Source organism: Garra rufa, chromosome 19 (assembly GCF_049309525.1).
Source record: "Garra rufa chromosome 19, GarRuf1.0, whole genome shotgun sequence".
Lineage (NCBI taxonomy): Eukaryota > Metazoa > Chordata > Actinopteri > Cypriniformes > Cyprinidae > Garra > Garra rufa.
Window position 1 is genome coordinate 37022640 of NC_133379.1, and position 19829 is coordinate 37042468.

The 19829-nt window shown below is 31.9% G+C and overlaps 2 protein-coding genes across 2 annotated transcripts; one reads left to right on the forward strand and one right to left on the reverse strand.

Moving 5' to 3' along the window:
* Positions 1–864: 864 nt before the first annotated feature.
* Positions 865–10183, forward strand: cacfd1 (calcium channel flower domain containing 1). Its single transcript, XM_073824393.1, has 5 exons — positions 865–1445; positions 4950–5022; positions 5109–5234; positions 7690–7797; positions 8228–10183. The coding sequence occupies exons 1-5, from the start codon at positions 1337–1339 to the stop codon at positions 8316–8318; spliced, it is 507 nt and encodes a 168-aa protein (XP_073680494.1). The 5' UTR covers positions 865–1336; the 3' UTR covers positions 8319–10183.
* A 3581-nt stretch (positions 10184–13764) lies between these two features.
* rexo4 (REX4 homolog, 3'-5' exonuclease) lies at positions 13765–19739 on the reverse strand. The gene is made up of 8 exons (XM_073824948.1): positions 19224–19739; positions 18750–19060; positions 17189–17341; positions 16908–17101; positions 15337–15425; positions 15047–15121; positions 14458–14532; positions 13765–14276 (listed from the first exon to the last, which is right to left on the reverse strand). Exons 1-8 carry the CDS (start codon positions 19443–19445, stop codon positions 14121–14123), a joined length of 1275 nt encoding a protein of 424 aa, XP_073681049.1. The 5' UTR covers positions 19446–19739; the 3' UTR covers positions 13765–14120.
* Positions 19740–19829: the final 90 nt, after the last annotated feature.

The window sequence follows — 19829 nt, forward strand, 5'->3', positions numbered from 1 at the left end:
TGCATTTTGTTAAATCAAGTTTTTTTAATTAAATAATTTAACTTTTTTAATGTTCATTTTAATAAATGTTATATTATTTTATTTTAATTTATTTATTTTAATCAATTTATGTATTTAAAATTTATTTATTTATTTTAAATTATGTACCTTAATCAAACTTATTTAAATATAATTATATCCATTTTGTTTAATCAAGCTTTTTAATTAAATTAAATTAAATGTAATTTAACTTTTTTTAATGTTATTTTTATTAAATGTTATATTATTTTATTTTAATCTATTTATTTATTTTACCAAATTATATTATTTAATCTATATTTAAATTAAACTTATTTACTTAAAACCTAATTATATATGATAATAATATAATTATAATTATTGCCATTTATTTCTTTTAATCAAATTTATGTATTTAAAATGTAGTTATTTGTTTTAACATTTTCATTAATCAAAGAACAATATCATTGTTCACAAGGGAATGAGTAGATATAATGTTTTCCCCTTTCTTTAACAGTTTGGTTGTGACTCATAATCTTCTAATAGTAGTAGTAATAGTTGTTGTTTAGAAATGTTAACCATACATCTTTAATATACTTTTCAGTCTAATAATAATAATAATTAATAGTAGAAGTAGCAGGGTAGTAGACTGTATTAAAAGTAGACATATTATTAGTATTACTAGACTATATTAAAACTTTATCAAAATTGTGATAACACTTTTAAACACATAACTGTACTTTACACCACTTGTTCAAACACTAAAGTCCTGACTGCGTAAATCCCGTTTCGGCTGACGCTCCTGACGCACCATATGCGCAGTGACGCATTATTGGCTCCACCCACAATGCAACGCAGACAAGGGAACCTCCAAGACAAGAGGAGCAAAAGCTCCACTGAATTAAACTGACATTACACCGAGGATTATTTCACTCTGAGGACACCGATTCAGCAACCAGTTTTAACTCGAGACTTCTTCAAAAATACGTTATTCGACAGCGATTCTGAGAGGTTTGGATTATATTTTGATGTGTTGCTGCCTTCTACCTCTATAACACCATAATAAGACGAGCGGCTTCAGATAAACAACGCGTCCCTCCAGCATCATTTTCATCCAAGACGATTTAAAAACCCAATTTTTAAGTTATATTCTTGGCTGCCGATTGTTTGACAACTTTATTACGCAATTTGTTTATTCGGCTGACATTACAATCAGCTACACTTTCCAGCCATTGTCTTCATCGGGGAAAAAGCGACACCCTCAGGCCGCCGCTGGTACTGCAGGTGCCAGTGAGTTGTAAGTGAGACACTGGGAGTCTGAATAATTTAACGGTGGAAAATGAGCTCAGAGGAGGCGGCAGCTCCACCTAAAACCGGCACAGATGATGATGGCATGTCCTGGTGGTACCGCTGGATCTGCAAACTGGCCGGTGTCTTGGGTGGCATCTGTGAGTATCACGTGATTGTGGCCATATGGCTGTTCAATGCCGAATAACCGCATCACCCATGTGTTTCTGCACCCAGAGGCTCCTGATAGACAGGTGTGTCCGTGTGTGATGCTATCTGAAACCTTTCCAACAAGGATACTGTCTTACACCCAACACAATCACATGTCATGTGCTGGACTCTAGTGGTTGCACATCCTTGATTGATTACAGCATATTAAATTATGAAAAGATGATGTCAGGATATTCATAGTGACAACACTTCCTTAGAGGCAAACGTGCAAAAGGGTTTTTAATCTTGAAATGCCTCTGGCCCCAGGTATGACCATCTATGTGTAGCACCCAATCCTAAAATTTAATAGGCAGCTTTTAACGTATAAAGATTCAATTTATACCACGAAAAAAAAAAAAATATATATATATATATATTTGTTGTACTATTCAATTTAGTATTTATTTATTTAATTTTTATTTACTTTTTTTATTTCAATCAAACATATTTAAATCAAATTAAATTTTTTATTGTAATTACAGTAATTTTTATCAAATTATATATTATTTTAATCAAAGTTAAATCTAATTGTAGATTTTTTTTATTAAATCAAACATATTTATTTTAATCAAATTATATATTTTCCATTTTGTTTTTTTAATCAGGTTAAAGATTATTTTGATTTTGATCTATTTGTGTATTTATTTTACTAATAATTATCTCATTTATTGCAATCAAAATATGTTAGATATTTTAATTAAACCTTTTCTATCAAATTATATATTATTTTAATCAAACTTAAACTTTAAATCAAATTATATTTTTTGATTGTATTTTTTAAATCAAATTTTATATTTTTGAATTTTTTAAATTAAATTAAACATTTTCCATTTTATTCGTTTTAATCAGGTTATACGTTATTTCGATCTATTTGTATATTTTTCCAATGATTAACTCGTTATTGAAATCTAAATATTTTCTTTCTTTATTTACCTCAAACCTATTTATTTATTTGTTTGTTTGTTTAATTTATTTATATATATGAAGGCAAACCATGATGTTTTTGTCTTTCTCTGTTAATCAATATACTCAATGAGATCATTGCTTTGAACAAAGGCATGTCTAATCAATCACACCTTTAAACCACAGTCTATGCTTCAAACAGTGACTCCCATCGAAAACCCATAGAAATTCTGTCATGGAGAATCAACACAAACAAGTACTAAAGGTGCCATGGTTATACCATAGAATTCTTGGAATACCATGCAGATGCATTGGTATATGAATAAGTATGAGTCCTTCACTATGATGTACTAGTATTGGAAAAAAGTTCATATATAGAGATTTAAGCACTTTTAATCCATCATATCATGATAAATATGAGATTTGAGATGTAAACTCACTGTGAAATGTTGGAGTGGTTTGTCAGAGCTTTTTTTGTAGACACTGTCATGGTAACACAGGTGTCATAGCAACTGCAACTTTCTCTTCTTTTGCTCTTTTCTTCCTCATCCTTTTGTTCTGTTATGTCTTTTATTAGGGATCACCATGTGTTTTGAACCAATAACACAAGATCTCCCCCAAATTTGATCTTCATCCTAACATTTAACAGCCATCGATATAGTTTCTTACTTACACTGTAAATAAAATATATATATACTATAATATTTAGTTTCTAATATTTAGCTTTTGTTACATTCCATTAAGTTCCATTGTTTTTACTTTTAGACAGACACCAGTTTGAAAACAGCTTCTCCAGTACAAACACAACCCGTCTGTCTTGACTGATTGATTTGGCTGCAGGCGGATACACTTTATCGCTTCTGTATTATTCTGTTCAGTATTATTCATTAGACACAAAGATTGATCTTATACAAGATCTGAACACACACACATTGTTTTACCAGCAGTGCTGTGTGTGTGTGTGTGTGTCAGCATTAATAGTTGTCTGTTCTCTTGTGCATTTGCTGAGACACAGATGACAGAAGCAGCTGCTCATCAAACCAAACAAAAGCTTGCCTTCCATCCAGTCAACCAGCTGCTCTTTCACATGTGTTTTTAAACTTTCTGTTACTGAACAAAGTATAACAGGTTCATGAAGCAGTCAACATTAAACAAACAGACATTTAGGACCTGATCTGAAATCTCAATAAGAACCAGGAGATTACTCTTTAGCATAAATCATTATGCAAACATGATGCAAAGGTTGATTTTTTTGACCACTATATGGTAATTGTGTAATCATTTTAGTTATGTATTTTAATATTTAAATAAATGCAGAACACATTTGCATATTCATAGATTTCTGATATTAGTTAATGGTCACATGACATGCAGGTAAACTTTTTAGTGAATTATTTTAAATCAAAAAATGTTTTAATATATAATAATAAATAATATATTAATTATTTTTTAAATGATTTATTGGTTGATGGTCACATGGCATGCACTTAAACAAATAAAATATTTCCTCTTTTTAGTAAATGTTTTATTTTGACACTATTATTATTTTAAAATTATTTTTAATCAAATAATATATTTTTATATTAATCATTTATTAAATCATTTATTTATTGGTTAGTGGTCACATGGCATGCAGGTAAACAAATAAAATATTTCCTCTTTTTAGTAAATGTTTTATTTTGACTCGATTTTTATTTTCAAATTATTTTTAATCAAATTATATATTTTTATAGTATATTATTAAATTATTTATTTATTGGTTAATAGTTAACAGTCACTTGAAATGCAGATAAACAAAATATTTTCCTCTTTATAGTAAATATTTTATTTTGACTTTATTATTTTAAAATTATTTTAAATCAAATAATATATTTTTATATTAACCATTTATTAAATAATTTATTTATTGGATAATGGTTGATGGTCACATAACATACAGGTTAACAAATAAAATATTTTCTCTTATTGGTGAATGTTTTATTTTGACTTATTTAATTTTCACACAATTTTTTTATCAAATTATATATTTTTATGTTAATCATTTATTAAATAAATTACTTATTGGTTAATGATCACATGGCATGCATGTAAACAAATGAAATATTTTCTCCTTTTAGTGAATGTTTTATTTTGACACTTTATTATTTTAAAATTATTTTTTTACATTTATTAAATAATTTGTTTTATTTTGACTTTTTATTTATTGCTAACTTCAATCAAATTATATATTTTTATATTAACAATTTGTTAAATAATTCATTTCTTTTTAAATTATATTATATATATTTTTTGTGATTTTACTTCCTTTTTATGTACAGCACTTTGAATTACCATTGTGTATGAAATGTGCTATATAAATAAACTTGCCTTGCCTTGCCTTGCCTTTACATTTTTACACTGTTTTTTTCTAAACCTCCTTTTTTATGAACCTCTAACACTCCTGGTTTTTATTTAAAAAAATTGTATATATTATTTAATATATATTTTTTCAAAGACCCTTAAAACCCTATTGAGTAAAAAATGTAACACTTTTCTCTCTCTCTTTATTCTAGCATGTGCAACAATGGGCGTTTGGAATTGTGTGACTGTGAATCCGTTAAACATCGCGGCTGGAGTGTGGATGGTGTAAGAACTTACATTTCAGTTCCCAGTGTTCATTAAACCATGCATATAAGCCATTCAGAAGATGAGCAATCTCTTTTTTCCTTCAGGTTGACAGCGTTTGTGTTGTTCCTGTGTGAGGTACCGTTCTGCTGTCAGTTCGTTGAGTTCGCGAATGCTATAGCGGCGCGTGCAGACCGTCTGAAGCCTTGGCAGAAAGCCCTGTTTTACTGCGGGTGAGTGCAGCTTACAGCTCTTCCCTTTACTGGATAATCAATGTTACTGTGTTAAAACCTAATCTGAAGCTAAATCAAACACTAAGCTGTTTGTTATCTTATCCACCTTTTTCTTCTTATAAGAGTGGGCGTAGCCATTTGTAAATTTTATGGCTGTGGTTTCTGGTCTCATCCGTGTCCAGCTATTTTTAGTAAATTTTGCTGCTTGATATTGCAAATTGGTGTGTCTTAACATATTATTTTAATATATTATCTTAATTATGAACACACTGGTTTGTAGTGCAAACAGTTTTACCATTTACTGCACGTTGTTATTCTTCTCACTATTTCCCTACAGTGGATAACGAACCGGAAGTCTCATCCATAGGCTTACTTCCGCATTGAAGAAAAAGGTGGATAGGAAATATTTGTAGACTAACATGATTACATTTATCTATTAATTATTTATATTACTCAATTTTTTTTTATTTTACATTTACTTAATTGTTATTCTTATATCTTATTATTTTTTTCTTTTTTTATTATTTTTATTGTTTAGTTTTTTTTCTACACTTTGACACTAAACTTTTTTCACAGACCCTCTAGACCCCAGTGAACTATTATTACAGCGATTATTAATCTGGTTAATGTAAATGTCTGTTTAGGGCCTACTAACACAACTTTAACATACAAGATGCATAAACTAACATTAGTTAATGCATTATGAACAAAGATGAGTTTAATACGAACTATAGTATACACTACTAATCAAAGGTTTGGGGTTGGTGAGATTTTTAATGTAGTCTCTTGTGCTTATCAAGGCAGTAAAAACAATAATATTATGAAGTATTATTACAATTTTCTATTTGAAAATGTTGTAAAATGTAATTTATTCCTGTGATGCAAAGCTGAGTTTTTTTAGCATCATCAGTCCAATCTTCAGTAAAGCTTCAGTGAAACATTTTATATTATTATGAATGTTTAAAACAGTTGTGCACCTACATATTCCTGTATTTTTCTTTTTATTTGAAAAAAAAAAAAAAGAAATTATAAATGCAACATTATAAATGTCTTGATTGTAATTTCTGGTAAATTTAATGCATGCGTCCTAAATAAGTTTTTTTTTTTTAAATGTACTGACTCCAAACCTTAAAGCAGTAGTGAATAAATTATTTTTACTGTTTTTTTTGTTGTTGTTGTTGTTGTTGTTGTTAGGGCTGGGTAAAAAATATCGATTCTCCGATTTTAATCGATCTTCAGTTTAACGCAACGATATCGATTCGGGAAATCCCCGAATCAATTCTTAATGCGCGTGCTTCACGTAAGAGGATATGAATATTCACCTCTCGTCCTGAAGGTGTCACTAGTGTTCCTGCTGAGAGAGTTTTCTCAACCGCTGGTGATCTAATCACAGCGCAAAGGAGCTGCCTTAGATCAGATCAGAACATGTTGATCAGCTGCTTTTTTTGCAGAAAAATCTGGTGATCAAAAATGATAAGGCTGTAGTTAAGAACTGTTAGTTTTATGGACAGTTAGAATGTTTTGTATACACAGACAAGGGCTTTATAATGGGCCTGTTTTGAATGTTTTGAATTTAGATTTTTTTTTTATTTCTTAAACATGTTTGAAGTTCTTAATAGATTTCACTGTTGCACATTTACAGTCTTTTTATTTTTTTACAATAATGTGCATTTTGCAGTTTGTTTACATGGTGTACAATGGATGCACATATTTATGACTTCTTGTTACAGTGTTCATTTAAAATAAAAGTTGTTTAAAATAAACAACTGTGTGCACCCTATTATTAATGTAGATGTGTATTTCAGTAATAAACTTAAGTAGGAGAGTTTCAGTTACCAGCATTTATATCAAAATATGGATCCCATGTCTGCAAAACTAACATTTTTAAATGAAATATTGATAGCTAATCGATATCGAATCGAATCGAATCGAAATCGGAATCGAATCGAATCGAAACCATAAAAATAAGAATCGAATCGAATCGCCGAATTGGTCACAATACCCAGCCCTAGTTGTTGTTGTTTTTTTTTTTTGTTGTTGTTTTTTTTTTTTTTGTTATTTGTGACCCTGGACCACAAAACTTAACTTTTAAGTTGCATGGGTATATTTGTAGAAATAGCCAACAATACATTGTATGGGTCAAAGTTTTTTCTTTTATGACAAAAATCATTAAGATATTAAGTAAAGATCATGTTCCATTACAATATTTTGTAAATTTCCTGCTGTAAATATATCAAAACATTTTTATTAGATATATGCATTGCTTAGAACTTCATTTGGACAACTTTAAAGGTGATTTTCTCAATATTTAGATTTTTTTTTTTGCACCCTCAGATTTCAGCTTTTCAAATAGCTGTATCTCGACCAAACATTGTCCTATCCTAACAAACCATATATCAATAGAAAGCTTGTTTATTCAGATTTCAGAATCTCTCTGTTTCTCTTTTTCCATCAGGATGGCACTGTTTCCAGTCTTTCTGAGTTTTTCCATCACAACTCTGTTCGGTAACGCCATCGCTTTTGCTACAGGAGTGCTGTATGGACTCGCATCCCTCGGAAAGAAGTGAGCTTATTTTTGCATTTACTTACACACAGAACAAAACATTTCTTCACTCAATAATAGAGATGTAACTATATCAAAATCTCAATTATATCATGATAATATCACGATATGAAGTCCACAACACAATGTTATTGCGCTACTAAAAAAATGAAGACATTTTAAAGTTAAAGGGGTCATATGATGTTGCTAAAAAGATTATTATTTAGTGTATTTGTTGTAATGCAATGTGTTTAAGCAGTTTGAGGTTCATATTATTTTCCACATACTGTACATTATTGTTGCTCCTCTCTGCCCCGCCTTTCTTGCTCTTTACTCTTGCTATCACGATACCACAACATTGATAATACCATTACATCCCTACTGACTATTTCATAATACATTTTGCCATTACTGAAAAATGACCGTCGATTGTCCGCTTTCTGTGTTTCAGAGGTGACGCGGTGAGCTACGCTCGATTGCAGCACCAAAAACAAGGCGACGAAGAGAAACTGGCAGGAACGACAGATGATTCAGTGCCGTGAACCTCCTCTCTTCACTTCCTCTACCTCCGTTACGTCCTTTCCCTCTCTTTTTCCCTTCACGTAACTACATGCATTAACCAACTGAGTGTCTCACAGTTCGTTGGGATGTATTTAAGCTAACCTTTGACCTCTGACAGCGTGAGTCAGTCAGCGCAAATCAGTTCTCTAGTTTAGGATTTATTGAATGAAATGAGTCAAGTGATTATTTTTGTTTAATTGCGCTCATGCACATTTGTTTTTTAAAAGTATTTATTTTATTTTCATCTCACTTTAGAAAAACCGACGTATTTTAGTTTGCTGGAGTGCAAACGAATGCATTAACTTCAGCGACCGTCTCCGTTTCTAGTATCAAACCACCTCAACACCAGCGCAGGGAATTGGAACCTTTGGCCATTGGGATTTTCTCCCAGAATTCTTTGTTTCTGAACATTTGTGACAAGTTAATCCTTTAAAAGAACAAACTAATTTGTATTTTAACGTGTAGGCATGGTAAAAAAAATGTGTTTTTGTGATTGCAGGGCCTCTGCAGGGATTAAAACGAAGTGTGTTTGTGCGTTTTGTGTGCCTCTGCTAACTGGCCTTTACCCAGAATCCTTTGCTGCAGCATGTTTGGTGTTTGTCAAAGAAAATAGGGAATGTAATTTTGCTATGTGCTGCTTTTAAAAACTTGCTGTCACTTTCTTTATTTGATATTTGGTGAAAGAGTGTCTTTGAGAGTTTGATTTGTGCTTGTTTCATAGATGTTAATCAGGTTAGACTCCATTTTGAATTTAACATGGATGAAAACATGCTAAAGGTATGGAAGCCCATTTCCGCCACTGAATAAAAAAAGAAAGGAAAAAAAGTTATTGCTACTTAACTCACAATTCTGACTTTTTTTCTCAGAACTGTGAGAAACTCACAATTGTTAGTCATAAAAATTAAGTCAGAATTATGAGATACAAACTCGCAATTCTGTGAAAATATCAGTATTTCTTTCTCATCAGGACTGGACTTTATAACTTGCAATTATATCTCACAATTCTGAGGAAAAAAGTCAGAATTTCGAGTTTATACATATATCTAACAATTTTGACTTTATAACTCACAATTGTGCATTTATATCTCATAGTTCTGAGAAAAAAAGTCTGAATTGCAAGATACAAAGTCACAACTGTGAGAAAATTGTTTATTTCTCACAATTGTGAGTTTATATCCTGCAACTTTATAACTCACAATTCTGCATTTTTAGTCGCAATTTCCTTTTTTATTTTTTATTCAGTGGTGGAAATGGGCTTCTATATAAAGGTCACAACTCACAAATTTCAAAAAGTGTCTTATGGAGTTTTCTCTTAAAGACGCTTCATCAGCTGAACAATCGGTTTGTTCATTTTTATTCCTGTCAGAAATTAAATAAGGTGCCACCCTGATTAAGGTCTATTTTAAAGCTTGTGTGAGTGTTTTTCTAAAAGATGAGGTGCATTTCAAGCGGTTTACCTTCCGTCTTCAGGAACTTTGCGTGTGTTTCTGTATTTTCCTTAGAGCCGTGCGTCTCTTGCTGCACAGAAGAAGGGCTTCTTTTCTGGAATAATAAATGACTGGGTTTGTTGATGCTGTGATGACGTGTTGTTTGCTTGTTTCTGCATCTATCTGAGCCAGGCTCTATACTGACCGCTGGTGTGAAAGCCAAAGTTACAAAACTACAAGATAAGAGAACTATAGTGTGAAGGTCAGAGGTCATGTTTTTACCGTAGTGTTCACACTTTTACTGCCTTTTGTCTTTAAAGGGTGAATTTCATGATATTTGGTCAAGGATTTCTAGATTGTATTTCACCTACAAATCTAAATGCGACCATTGTACTACAGGAATAAAGAATTAAAGTAAATTCCAAAGTGGTTGGAATGTTTGGAATGTTAAAATTATTTGCTTAATTGTCATTATGTTACAATACAGAAATGGAATGCATTTTCAAAATGCTATATATATATATATATATATATATATATACACACACATATATATATATATATATATATATTTTTTTTTTTTTTTTTTATTTATTTTTTTTTTTTACTTTTGGTTTTAGAGTTTTTTTGCAGGTTTATTTTAGAAATTGTAAGAATTGGGAGATATATATTAGCAATTATGATTTAAAAAGTCATAATTATGAGATATAAACTCACAATTGCATGAAAAAAGTCAATTGTGAGATGAAAAGATGTCAGATAAAGAAATGTCAGATAAAAAAAGGTGTGGGATTGTGAAGAAATTCTGAGAAAAAAAATTGCAATATTTTATTATCGGAATGAAAAAAGTCAGATTTCTGGGATAAAACATCGCAATTACATTTTATGAAAAAAATAAAACATTGTAAGAAGTAAACTTGCAATTTTGCGAAGAAATCAGTCCGATTTTTTTTTTTTGTTTGTTTTTGTCTTGCAACTTGTTTTTTTTTTTCTCAGAACTGTTCATTTATATCTCAAATTCTGAGAAAAAAAAATATTTGCCACAAAATATTTTATTCTCAGAATTCAAAAATGTCTGAATTGTGATAAAAAGTCGCAATTACCTTTTGTTTCTTATTCTGTAATGAAAAAAGAAACAATTTTAGGCTCTGAACTTGCAATTTTACGGGGAAAAACTGTCAAAATTTTTAAGTTTGTATCTCAAATTCTGACAAAGAAATTACTGCAGAAAGAAATATTTAAATCTTAGAATTCAAAAAAAGTCTGAAGTTTATATCTCACAGTTTTGCCTTTTTTCTCAGAATTGCAAGTTTACACATCAAAATCTGAGAAAAAAAAATAATTGCGAGAGATATTTTTTTCTTAGAATTAAAGAAATTATTAATTGTGAGATAAAAAAGTTGCAATTTCCCCTTTTTTCTGTAGTGAAAAAGAAAAAATTATGAGATGAAAACTTGCAATTTTGCGTAGAAAAATGTCTTAATTCTGAGTTTATGTATTGCAATTCTGTCTTTTTTCCTCAGAATTGCAAGTTTATAACTCACAATTCTGATTAAAAAATATTACAATAAATGTTTTATTCTCAGAATTTCAAAAAAAGTCTAAATTGTGAGATAAAAAGTCGCAATTACCTTTTTTAATCACGGCAGAATCCGGCTTCCATATGAATTTGATCTGGGCATGTTTGTGAGATTTATCCTTTTAGATGCTCACACACTTTCATGCAACTTTTCACTAATCTTTTCACAAGTGTTCTGCATGAATGTTCAGCAGGTAAAATGATTTCCACTAACAAATCTGAGGCTTGTAATCTAGTTTGATCTCCACCAGCACACAAACCAGCTCAAATCTCATGTCTACCTGGACTTATTATAGAATTAACTATTATTTATCACTAACTTGGGTTTTCCAGATTTGTAAGCACCGTTTTCCTAAAACTGGAACTCTAGTATTTCATCTCCTGAATGTAAAAACACAACTACACTACTACACTACTGACTGAGTGAAGGGAAGAGATTTTAAAACACCAAAATTGTCTGGCACAACCTAAACTTGAATCTGTCATTAGCTGTTCAGCAGTGATCTTGTCCCTCTGTGTATTTGTGTTGGATCAGTGACATGTAACTGACTGACTTTGAAATAATGTGTAAAACAAATAAAAAGGTCTTTTTTCTGTTTTCCCATGAGCTAAATAAAGACTTTTGTCTCTGACCTCCTGGCTTACTTTCTGTTTCTATGTAAGTGTTTCTAACATCTAATATCTTAAGTATGACCGTAACGTTACCTGTGGTAAAAATCAAGTTTTTAACGATGTTCACATGTCTCTCTGGTGATTGTAATATGTTTACCTATTCAAATTAATAAATCAACACCATTTCTGCAAGCCCATTTGCGGGGTATGGGCTTTTCATATCATTAGCATATCACGACAACACATTATTAGCTGTTTGAAAAAGTAGTATATTAACGTAAATTAATTACCGTATTGGACGTGTAGATGATCCTGTATACTTCACTCTTCCTCTTGTTCTTCGGAATCAGTTTCTAGTTTAAACTTTTAATTTAATTAATCCACTATTTTGTAGTGTTTACTATGGAGAAAGTCCGAGATTGAGCCGCATTTGAGGGAGTGGGGGCGGAGCTCATTTAAATATTAATATCCGCGTAAACTAAATAAGGTCATTCGAATTACATTCAAGGCTCTTGAAGGCATAATTAAATTATTTTAACATGGGAATACTTTAGATATGTTATTCTGATTATCAAAGTTGAGTTTTAAAGAATGAAATTAGCGATGTGTAGGGTGGCTGGTCAATTACCCGGATGCGCAGCCATATTGACCATACTCGAATGTAAACAACAGCATGGATTATGGTTAATGTACTTCTGTTCTGAGTACATTCTAATTTATGCTGTATAAACCACAAATAAAAAAGTGTGAAATAGGGCTGCAACGATTAATCGAACGATGTTGTGAGGCGCGTCTAGACAATGAAGCCGGTACTTTGATTAGTAGTAAATCTCCATCACGTGCGTTCAGCTGGAGCGGCAATTCAAACACCCCGCCGTAAATCACTGACAAGCCACGCCAAATCGCGCTGAAAATCGAATTCGAATTTCAGCGCGATTTGGCGTGGCTTGTCAGTGATTTACGGCGGGGTGTTTGAATTGCCGCTCCAGCTGAACGCACGTGATGGAGATTTACTACTAATCAAAGTACCGGCTTCATTGTCTAGACGCGCCTCACAACATCGTTCGATTAATCGTTGCAGCCCTAGTGTGAAAGCTGCTAAATCATATAGGGAAGGACTTAGTAAGCAGGAAATGGTGCAATATTTTGACAAACTAAAATGAATAGGTGGTAAAGATACGTACAAGCAGTATTAATTAAAGGAACACTCCACTTTTTTTGGAAATAGGCTCATTCTCCAACTCTCCCCGAGTTAATAAGTTGATTTTTAAAGTTTTGAAATCCATTCAGCCGTTCTCCTGTTCTGGCGATATCACTTTTAGCATAGCTTAGCATAGATCATTGAATCCTATTAGACCAATAGCATCGCGTTCAAAAATGACCAACGAGTTTCCATATTTGTTGTATTTAAAACTTGACTCTTCTATAGTTATATCGTGTACTAAGACCGGTGGAAATGCAAAGCTGCGAGTTTCTAGGCTGATAAGATTAGGAACTACACTTCCATTCCGGCGTAATAGTCAAGGAAGTTTGCTGCCGTAATATCCCCAGCCTTAAGATAATAGCCTAATATTTCACCTACCTGACTATAAATGATAAGAACAAACACGAATGTTGTCAAGATTCTTCCCATGGAAATCCTGGTTTAGTTTGGCCAACCGCAAACACCTTTTGTTCCTCGGTTTTTTGCACTCTTCTTCTTGATTTGTTATAATTTTGGCAGTCTATAGTACTCCAAATGTTTCTCCAAATGTGAAAACACTCTATTAGAGTCATTCAATGTGAGAAAATAAATCAACACACTGCATATCAAGTGTTGAGTCTTTAATAGCAGCTCAGACAGAACACTACAGAAAGTCTCCAATAACAGTTACATCTGTCATGTAAATTTAAACGGGATGGAAAATTAACATTTAAATTACTTGGTATAAAAAGGGCTCAATAGTACAGTTACTCTTATATTACTGATAACCTGAACGCTTTGATGGTCTCATCCTTCAAAAAACAGAAGCACAAACTAACAGACAGGAATATTAAACAGTTCATCATAACTGAAGACAGTGTTATTCCAGAACAATCCATAGAATATGTCATAGAATAGTAAAATAGTTTCCTGCACAGGTTAATGTTTCAGTCTGTCGTGTTTTACGATGAGTTGATTGTTTTTATTGGATGATCTTAGTTATTTTGCTCTGTTTTTTAGGAGTTTTGGGTTTTCGCGGTGTCTTCTGACGTTGACCCGCCCGGATGGCTTTAAGCTCCGCCTCCCACTGCTTCTTCACCAGAGTGTACAACCTCATAGTGGCCTGAGCGTCCTGAACCTGTGAAACACACAACGTTATATTGATCAAAAGTGACAGCAAAGAAATTTGTTACAAACGAATTCTATTTTTAATATAAGCTCTTTTGAACTTTCTATCTAACTGTTTTTAACATTGATTGTTATAATTGTTGGAAATAATAGGGAAGAGTGTTTGTCTTGGATGTTGATGAGAGACTTACAGATGAATGTTCCCCCTGCTGGACTTTAACATTGAGAATCTCTTTGCATAAAACTCGTAATGCAGGACGTGCACTCTGAGGAAGAGGATAAGAAGGGAGACATTGACAATTCACTAATTGCATATTTATTTCTTAATGATAATATGTGAATCTGGACCACAAAACCAGTCTAAAGTAGCACAGGTTTATTTGTAGCAATAGCCAACAATACACCGTATGGGTCAAAATAAGGATCATGTTCCATAAAGAGATTTTGTAAATTTGCTACCGTGAATATATCAAAACTTATTTTTTCATTAGTAATACGCATTGCTAAGAACTTCATTTGGACAACTATTTCACAATATTTTGATTTTTTTGCACCCTCAGATTTTAGGTTTTCAAAAAGTTGTATCTCGAACCAAAATTCTAATAAATTTGACTGATGATCTGTCAATGACTGGTTTTGTGGTCCAGGGTCACTTTTTTTAATTCTGAAAAATAAATAAATAAATAAAAAATGTATGAATAAATGTATAAATCTCTGGCTTTGTGTTCCAGGGTCACATATTTATTACGTTTCCAATGAATTGTGTTTAGGAATTCATACCTTTACTCTCTGCCTAAATGGTTTGTATTTCTGTGTGTCTCTCAACATTTTCTTGGGATGATCCAGCAACAAAATCTGTGAACAAAAAGGTGTTTTAAAATAAATCTGACATTGGTTAAAGAATTATTTCATCTGAAAATGTCATCATTAGTCGTTCTCATGACATTCCAATCCCGTATGCTGTTATATAGCCTAGTTTAGACCAGTTCTAGTTTTTTTTTTTTGCTCTCCACAATAAAAGCATACAGGTTTGGATTGATACAATTGCCTTTTTATTGTGTGTACTGTACCTTTAAGTCATTGTGAACGGCGTGTCCCACTAATATTCTTCCTTTCAGAATCTCAGCCACTTCCTTCTGGACTGTCTTGATGTCCTCACCTGTCAATCATATGAAGAACAATAAATAATCTCAAATATATGGAAGCCTGTTTCAACTGTGGATTGAAAAAAGGTAATTGTGACTTTATCTCTCACAATTCTGAATTTATATATCACAATCTTGAGTTCATAATACACATTTCTAACTTTATTCCTTGCAATTACTAGCTTACATGTCACAATCTGCCTTTTTCATTTGCATTCTGAGTTTATGCCTTTTAAATAAGGCCTAATTTCGAGGATCTGTTCATATCACAAAATGCATGTCATTAAAGAAATGTTTTGGCACAGTCCATTTGCATTCATATTAATGCACTTAATCAGGAATAATTATCATCAATTTAATATTGAATTCTGAATTCTGACTGGAACACAAATTCTTTTTGGTCATTAAATATCCAGAATTGTGAGGTGTAATCTCAAAATTGCAAGAAATACATTAAGAATTGTTATAAACCTGCAACTGAGAAAAAATCTGAACTGTGTTCACTCACAATTGTCAAAATACACAAGCAAGAATTGTGTATTGTGAGCACAATTTTATGATAAAAGTCGGAAATAAGAATTTAACTCAATTATTTCTTCTTATTATAATTATTTATTGTATATGTTATCTAATAACCTTTGTTTTATTTCAAAAATACAACTTTTTCATCATGAAATATTCAAAAGTGTTAGATGTAATCTCAAAGTTGCGAAAAAATAAGAATTATGCAGATATTTTGGCTGGAAACAAGACAAAAGCTCCAAGTAAGAAATTGTATATTATAAACATGCAATTTTGAGAAAATAAGTAAAAAATGTGAGATATTAATTAAAAATTGCAAGATACAAACTTAAAATGGCAAGAAATGGCCTGAATTGTTATAAACCTGCAACTGAGAAAAAGTCTGAATTGTGGTCACTCTAAATTGTTAGAAATACAGTCAAAATTGTGTGTTATGTATACAACTTTATGAAAAAAGTCATAAATGTGAGATATTAACACAAAATGGCAAGACATAAACTCAAAACTGTGTTGCATTTTCTACTCAATATAATGCTTTTCTGTTAGTTTTATTTGATTTATTTATGAATTTTGATCAATTATTTCAAAATGAATGGAAAAATGTAAAAGGATAAATAAGCTTTTCATTGATGTATGGTTTGTTAGGATAGGACAATATTTGGCTCAAGATACAACTATTTGAAAATCTGGAATCTGAGGGTGCAAAAAATCTAAATATTGAGAAAATCACCTTTAAAGTTGCAATGCATATTACTAATCAAAAATTTAGTTTTGATATATTTACGGTAGGAAATTGACATAATATCTTAATCGAACATCTGTACTTAATTTTGACCCATACAATGTATAATAGTTGGCTATTGCTACAAATATACTTGTGTTACTTAAGACTGGTTTTGTGCTCCAGGGTCACATATTTTTCAAATGCAATAGAGAAAATCTATTCAATTATTTCTATTATGACAGGTTCTGACCGTTTGCGATGTCCGCCGGTCTGATTCCGCTAACTGCCGTCCGGTAGTCCGTAACCTTTTCCGTGGGTTTGACGTATTTATCGTAGATGCATTTCCCAAAGTGGTTGACGATGGAGACTCGCGCTAGAATGCTCTCCTCCCCATCACACCCAACGCCCACCATCTCACAGTCCATCGCAACAGCACGAGTCAATCTGAAATCATCATGTCAACATGACCCATTAGTTTACATCACTTTAATTCACAGCCGATAGTTACCCAGAGTGCTGCAGGTGTCTCACCCCTCAAACGCGTGCTCTTTCACCAGTATTTTCTCTGTGTTTTCTGGAGTGGACTTCAGAGTTCCGCTACGTTTTCGTACAATGTCTGCAGCCTCTGGCCCCAAGGTGGCCTCGATGTCATCAGGGTCCACGTCATCAAACCAGATATCAGGCCTAAGAGGAAACGGAGTGTTAAAACAGGACAGTATAGCATTCTTTCAGAGTTTCGTCTCGCAATTTGGACATTTGTGACCCTGGACCACAAAACCAGTCTACAAGTAACATGCGTCTATTTGTAGCAATAGTCAACTATACATTGTATGGGTCATAATTTTCAATTTTTCATTAAGATATTAAGTAAAGAAGATCATGTTCCATGAAGATATTGTTAATTATTTTGTAAATATCAAAACTTAATTTTTGATTAGTAATATGCATTGCTAAGAACTTAATTTGGACAACTTTAAAGGTGATTTTCTCAATTTTTAGATTTTTTTTTGTACCCTTGGATTCCAGATTTTCGATCAGTTGTATCTCGACCAAATATTGTCCTATCCTAACAAACCATATCAGTGGAAAGCTTATTTATTCAGCTTTCAGATGTATAAATATCAGTCAAATTGTACCCTTATGACTGGTTTTGTGGTCCAGGGTCTCTTGAAGATTAAAATAAATTAATTAAATGAAACAAAAAAGTACTAAGATGCAAGTAAAAAATTAAACATTGAAAAATAAATATTTTCCAAATAATATTTTACACATATTTACAATACTATATTTTCATGGCATAAATTGATTTTTTTTTTTTATATATATATTATGAAATATAGCTGATTTTCAAATTTTAGCATTTTAGCATCTTGCAATTGTACATTTTCTTCTTGAAATTCAGAGATTATGCCTTACAATTTTATTTTTGTCTTAGAATTCTGAATAATATTTTGTAGTTCAGTATGTCTTAAAATTTTGACATTTTCTCAAAAGACCTTTTCAAGACCTTTTTTTGTCAAAACTCACGACATTGTTGTGTAGTTTTGATTCGTAATGTTTTTTAAAGTCGTCTCTTCTGCTCACCAAGCCTGCATTTATTTGATCTATAGTACAGCAAAAAAAATATTTTATAATAACCGTTTTCTATTTGAATATATTTTAAAATGTAATTTATTCCTGTGATTTCAAAGCTGAATTTACACATATAAATATATTTATTATTAAAACAGCAGAGTTAAAAAAATTACTCAACTTTTTTAAATATTTGTAATAATAGTAAATGTTTATTGAACAGCAAATCAACATGATAGAATAGAATGATTTCTGAAGGATCATGTGACACTGAAGACTGAAGTAATGATGCAGAAAATTCAGCTTTGAACACAGAAATAAATTTCATTGTAAAATATATTCAAAAAGAAAACAGCTATGTAATATTACTGCGTTTGATGTACTTTGTATCAAATAAATGCAAGCTTGGTAAGCAGAAGAGACTTCTTTAAAAAAACATTAAAAATCTTACTGTTCAAAAACTTTTGACTGCTAGTGCAGGACAGTCATATAAAATGAAGCATAATTGAAACACACATACTCAGCTGTTTTCTTTTCCACCACCTCGACTTTCTTCTTTCTGTTGATCTCTTTATCTTTTTCATCCTTTCTTTTCCTCTTCTCTGCTTTGAACTGTTTGTGTCCAGAGTCTTTTCCATTCTGTTGTTCTCTATCTTTTTCCACTCTTTTTCCAGACGTCTCAGAAGCAGGTTTGACAGTCTGTACAAGTTTATCTGTTTTATGAGAGTCTTTGGAAACTGCCAGAGTCTTCTGAACCTGCTTTCCTTTGGCCTTTACATCTTTCGCCTGTTTTGTGTCTTCATTCTTCTTTTCAGGTTTTGCAGGGAGAGTCTACAAACATATGCACACACACACACACACACACACACACACACACACACACACACACACACACACACACACAACAAATGTAATAATTGCTGACATGTATTTCTCATTCAGAATTACTACTACAGGAATTCAATATGATTTTACCATAGTAAATAATTCTTACCTGTAGTAACTTCTTCCAGTTGCACGAATACTCTTCAACGTTTGTGGGTGGCGTAATGTTTGGCTGTACAGTTCTTGGTTCTGTTTTCTTCTTTACAGCTGTTGTTGTGTTGTAGAAGAACGTCTTTTTGTTGTTATCAGGTTTCTTTTTCTTCTTCTTAAGTTTTGACTGACCATTAGTCTGAACACTTTCGTCATTTTTCCTCAGCTTAGCCTTAGACATCTTAACGTTTTTCTTAATAAGTCACCAAAACACTAAAGTGTGGTTAAGCCTTTTCCGATATTACACTGAGCACGACTGGAATTAATACATTTCTCCAGATGTTTACATGCTATTTTAAACCTTTCTAGCGTTAACGCAGACCTGTGACATTCATGGCAACGCGGAAAACAATAAATATATATGGAAAATATATATATATCAATATGTGAGAGTATATTAATTTAAAAGCATTCGACAGGAATATTAGTAAAAGAACTACCTATAACTACCATGAGACAACCATGCTGATGGAACTTTCTGTCGTGTGTGTTACACCAACAGGATCCGTGCAAGAACTGTATTGCGGATGAACGTTCCGCTCTGCATTTTGAAACAAGCGGTTTT

Bases quoted from the DNA above. Each gene is read 5' to 3' on its own strand.
- cacfd1 (XM_073824393.1), top strand. From the start codon at position 1,337: ATGAGCTCAGAGGAGGCGGCAGCTCCACCTAAAACCGGCACAGATGAT. The intron at 1,446-4,949 runs GTGAGTATCACG...TCTTTATTCTAG, and splicing joins CGGTGTCTTGGGTGGCATCT to CATGTGCAACAATGGGCGTT. The intron at 5,023-5,108 runs GTAAGAACTTAC...TTTTTCCTTCAG, and splicing joins GCGGCTGGAGTGTGGATGGT to GTTGACAGCGTTTGTGTTGT.
- rexo4 (XM_073824948.1), bottom strand. From the start codon at position 19,445: ATGTCTAAGGCTAAGCTGAGGAAAAATGACGAAAGTGTTCAGACTAAT. The intron at 17,102-17,188 runs GTGAGACACCTG...TGATGATTTCAG, and splicing joins AAAGAGCACGCGTTTGAGGG to ATTGACTCGTGCTGTTGCGA. The intron at 15,426-16,907 runs GTCAGAACCTGT...TATGATTGACAG, and splicing joins ACCGGCGGACATCGCAAACG to GTGAGGACATCAAGACAGTC.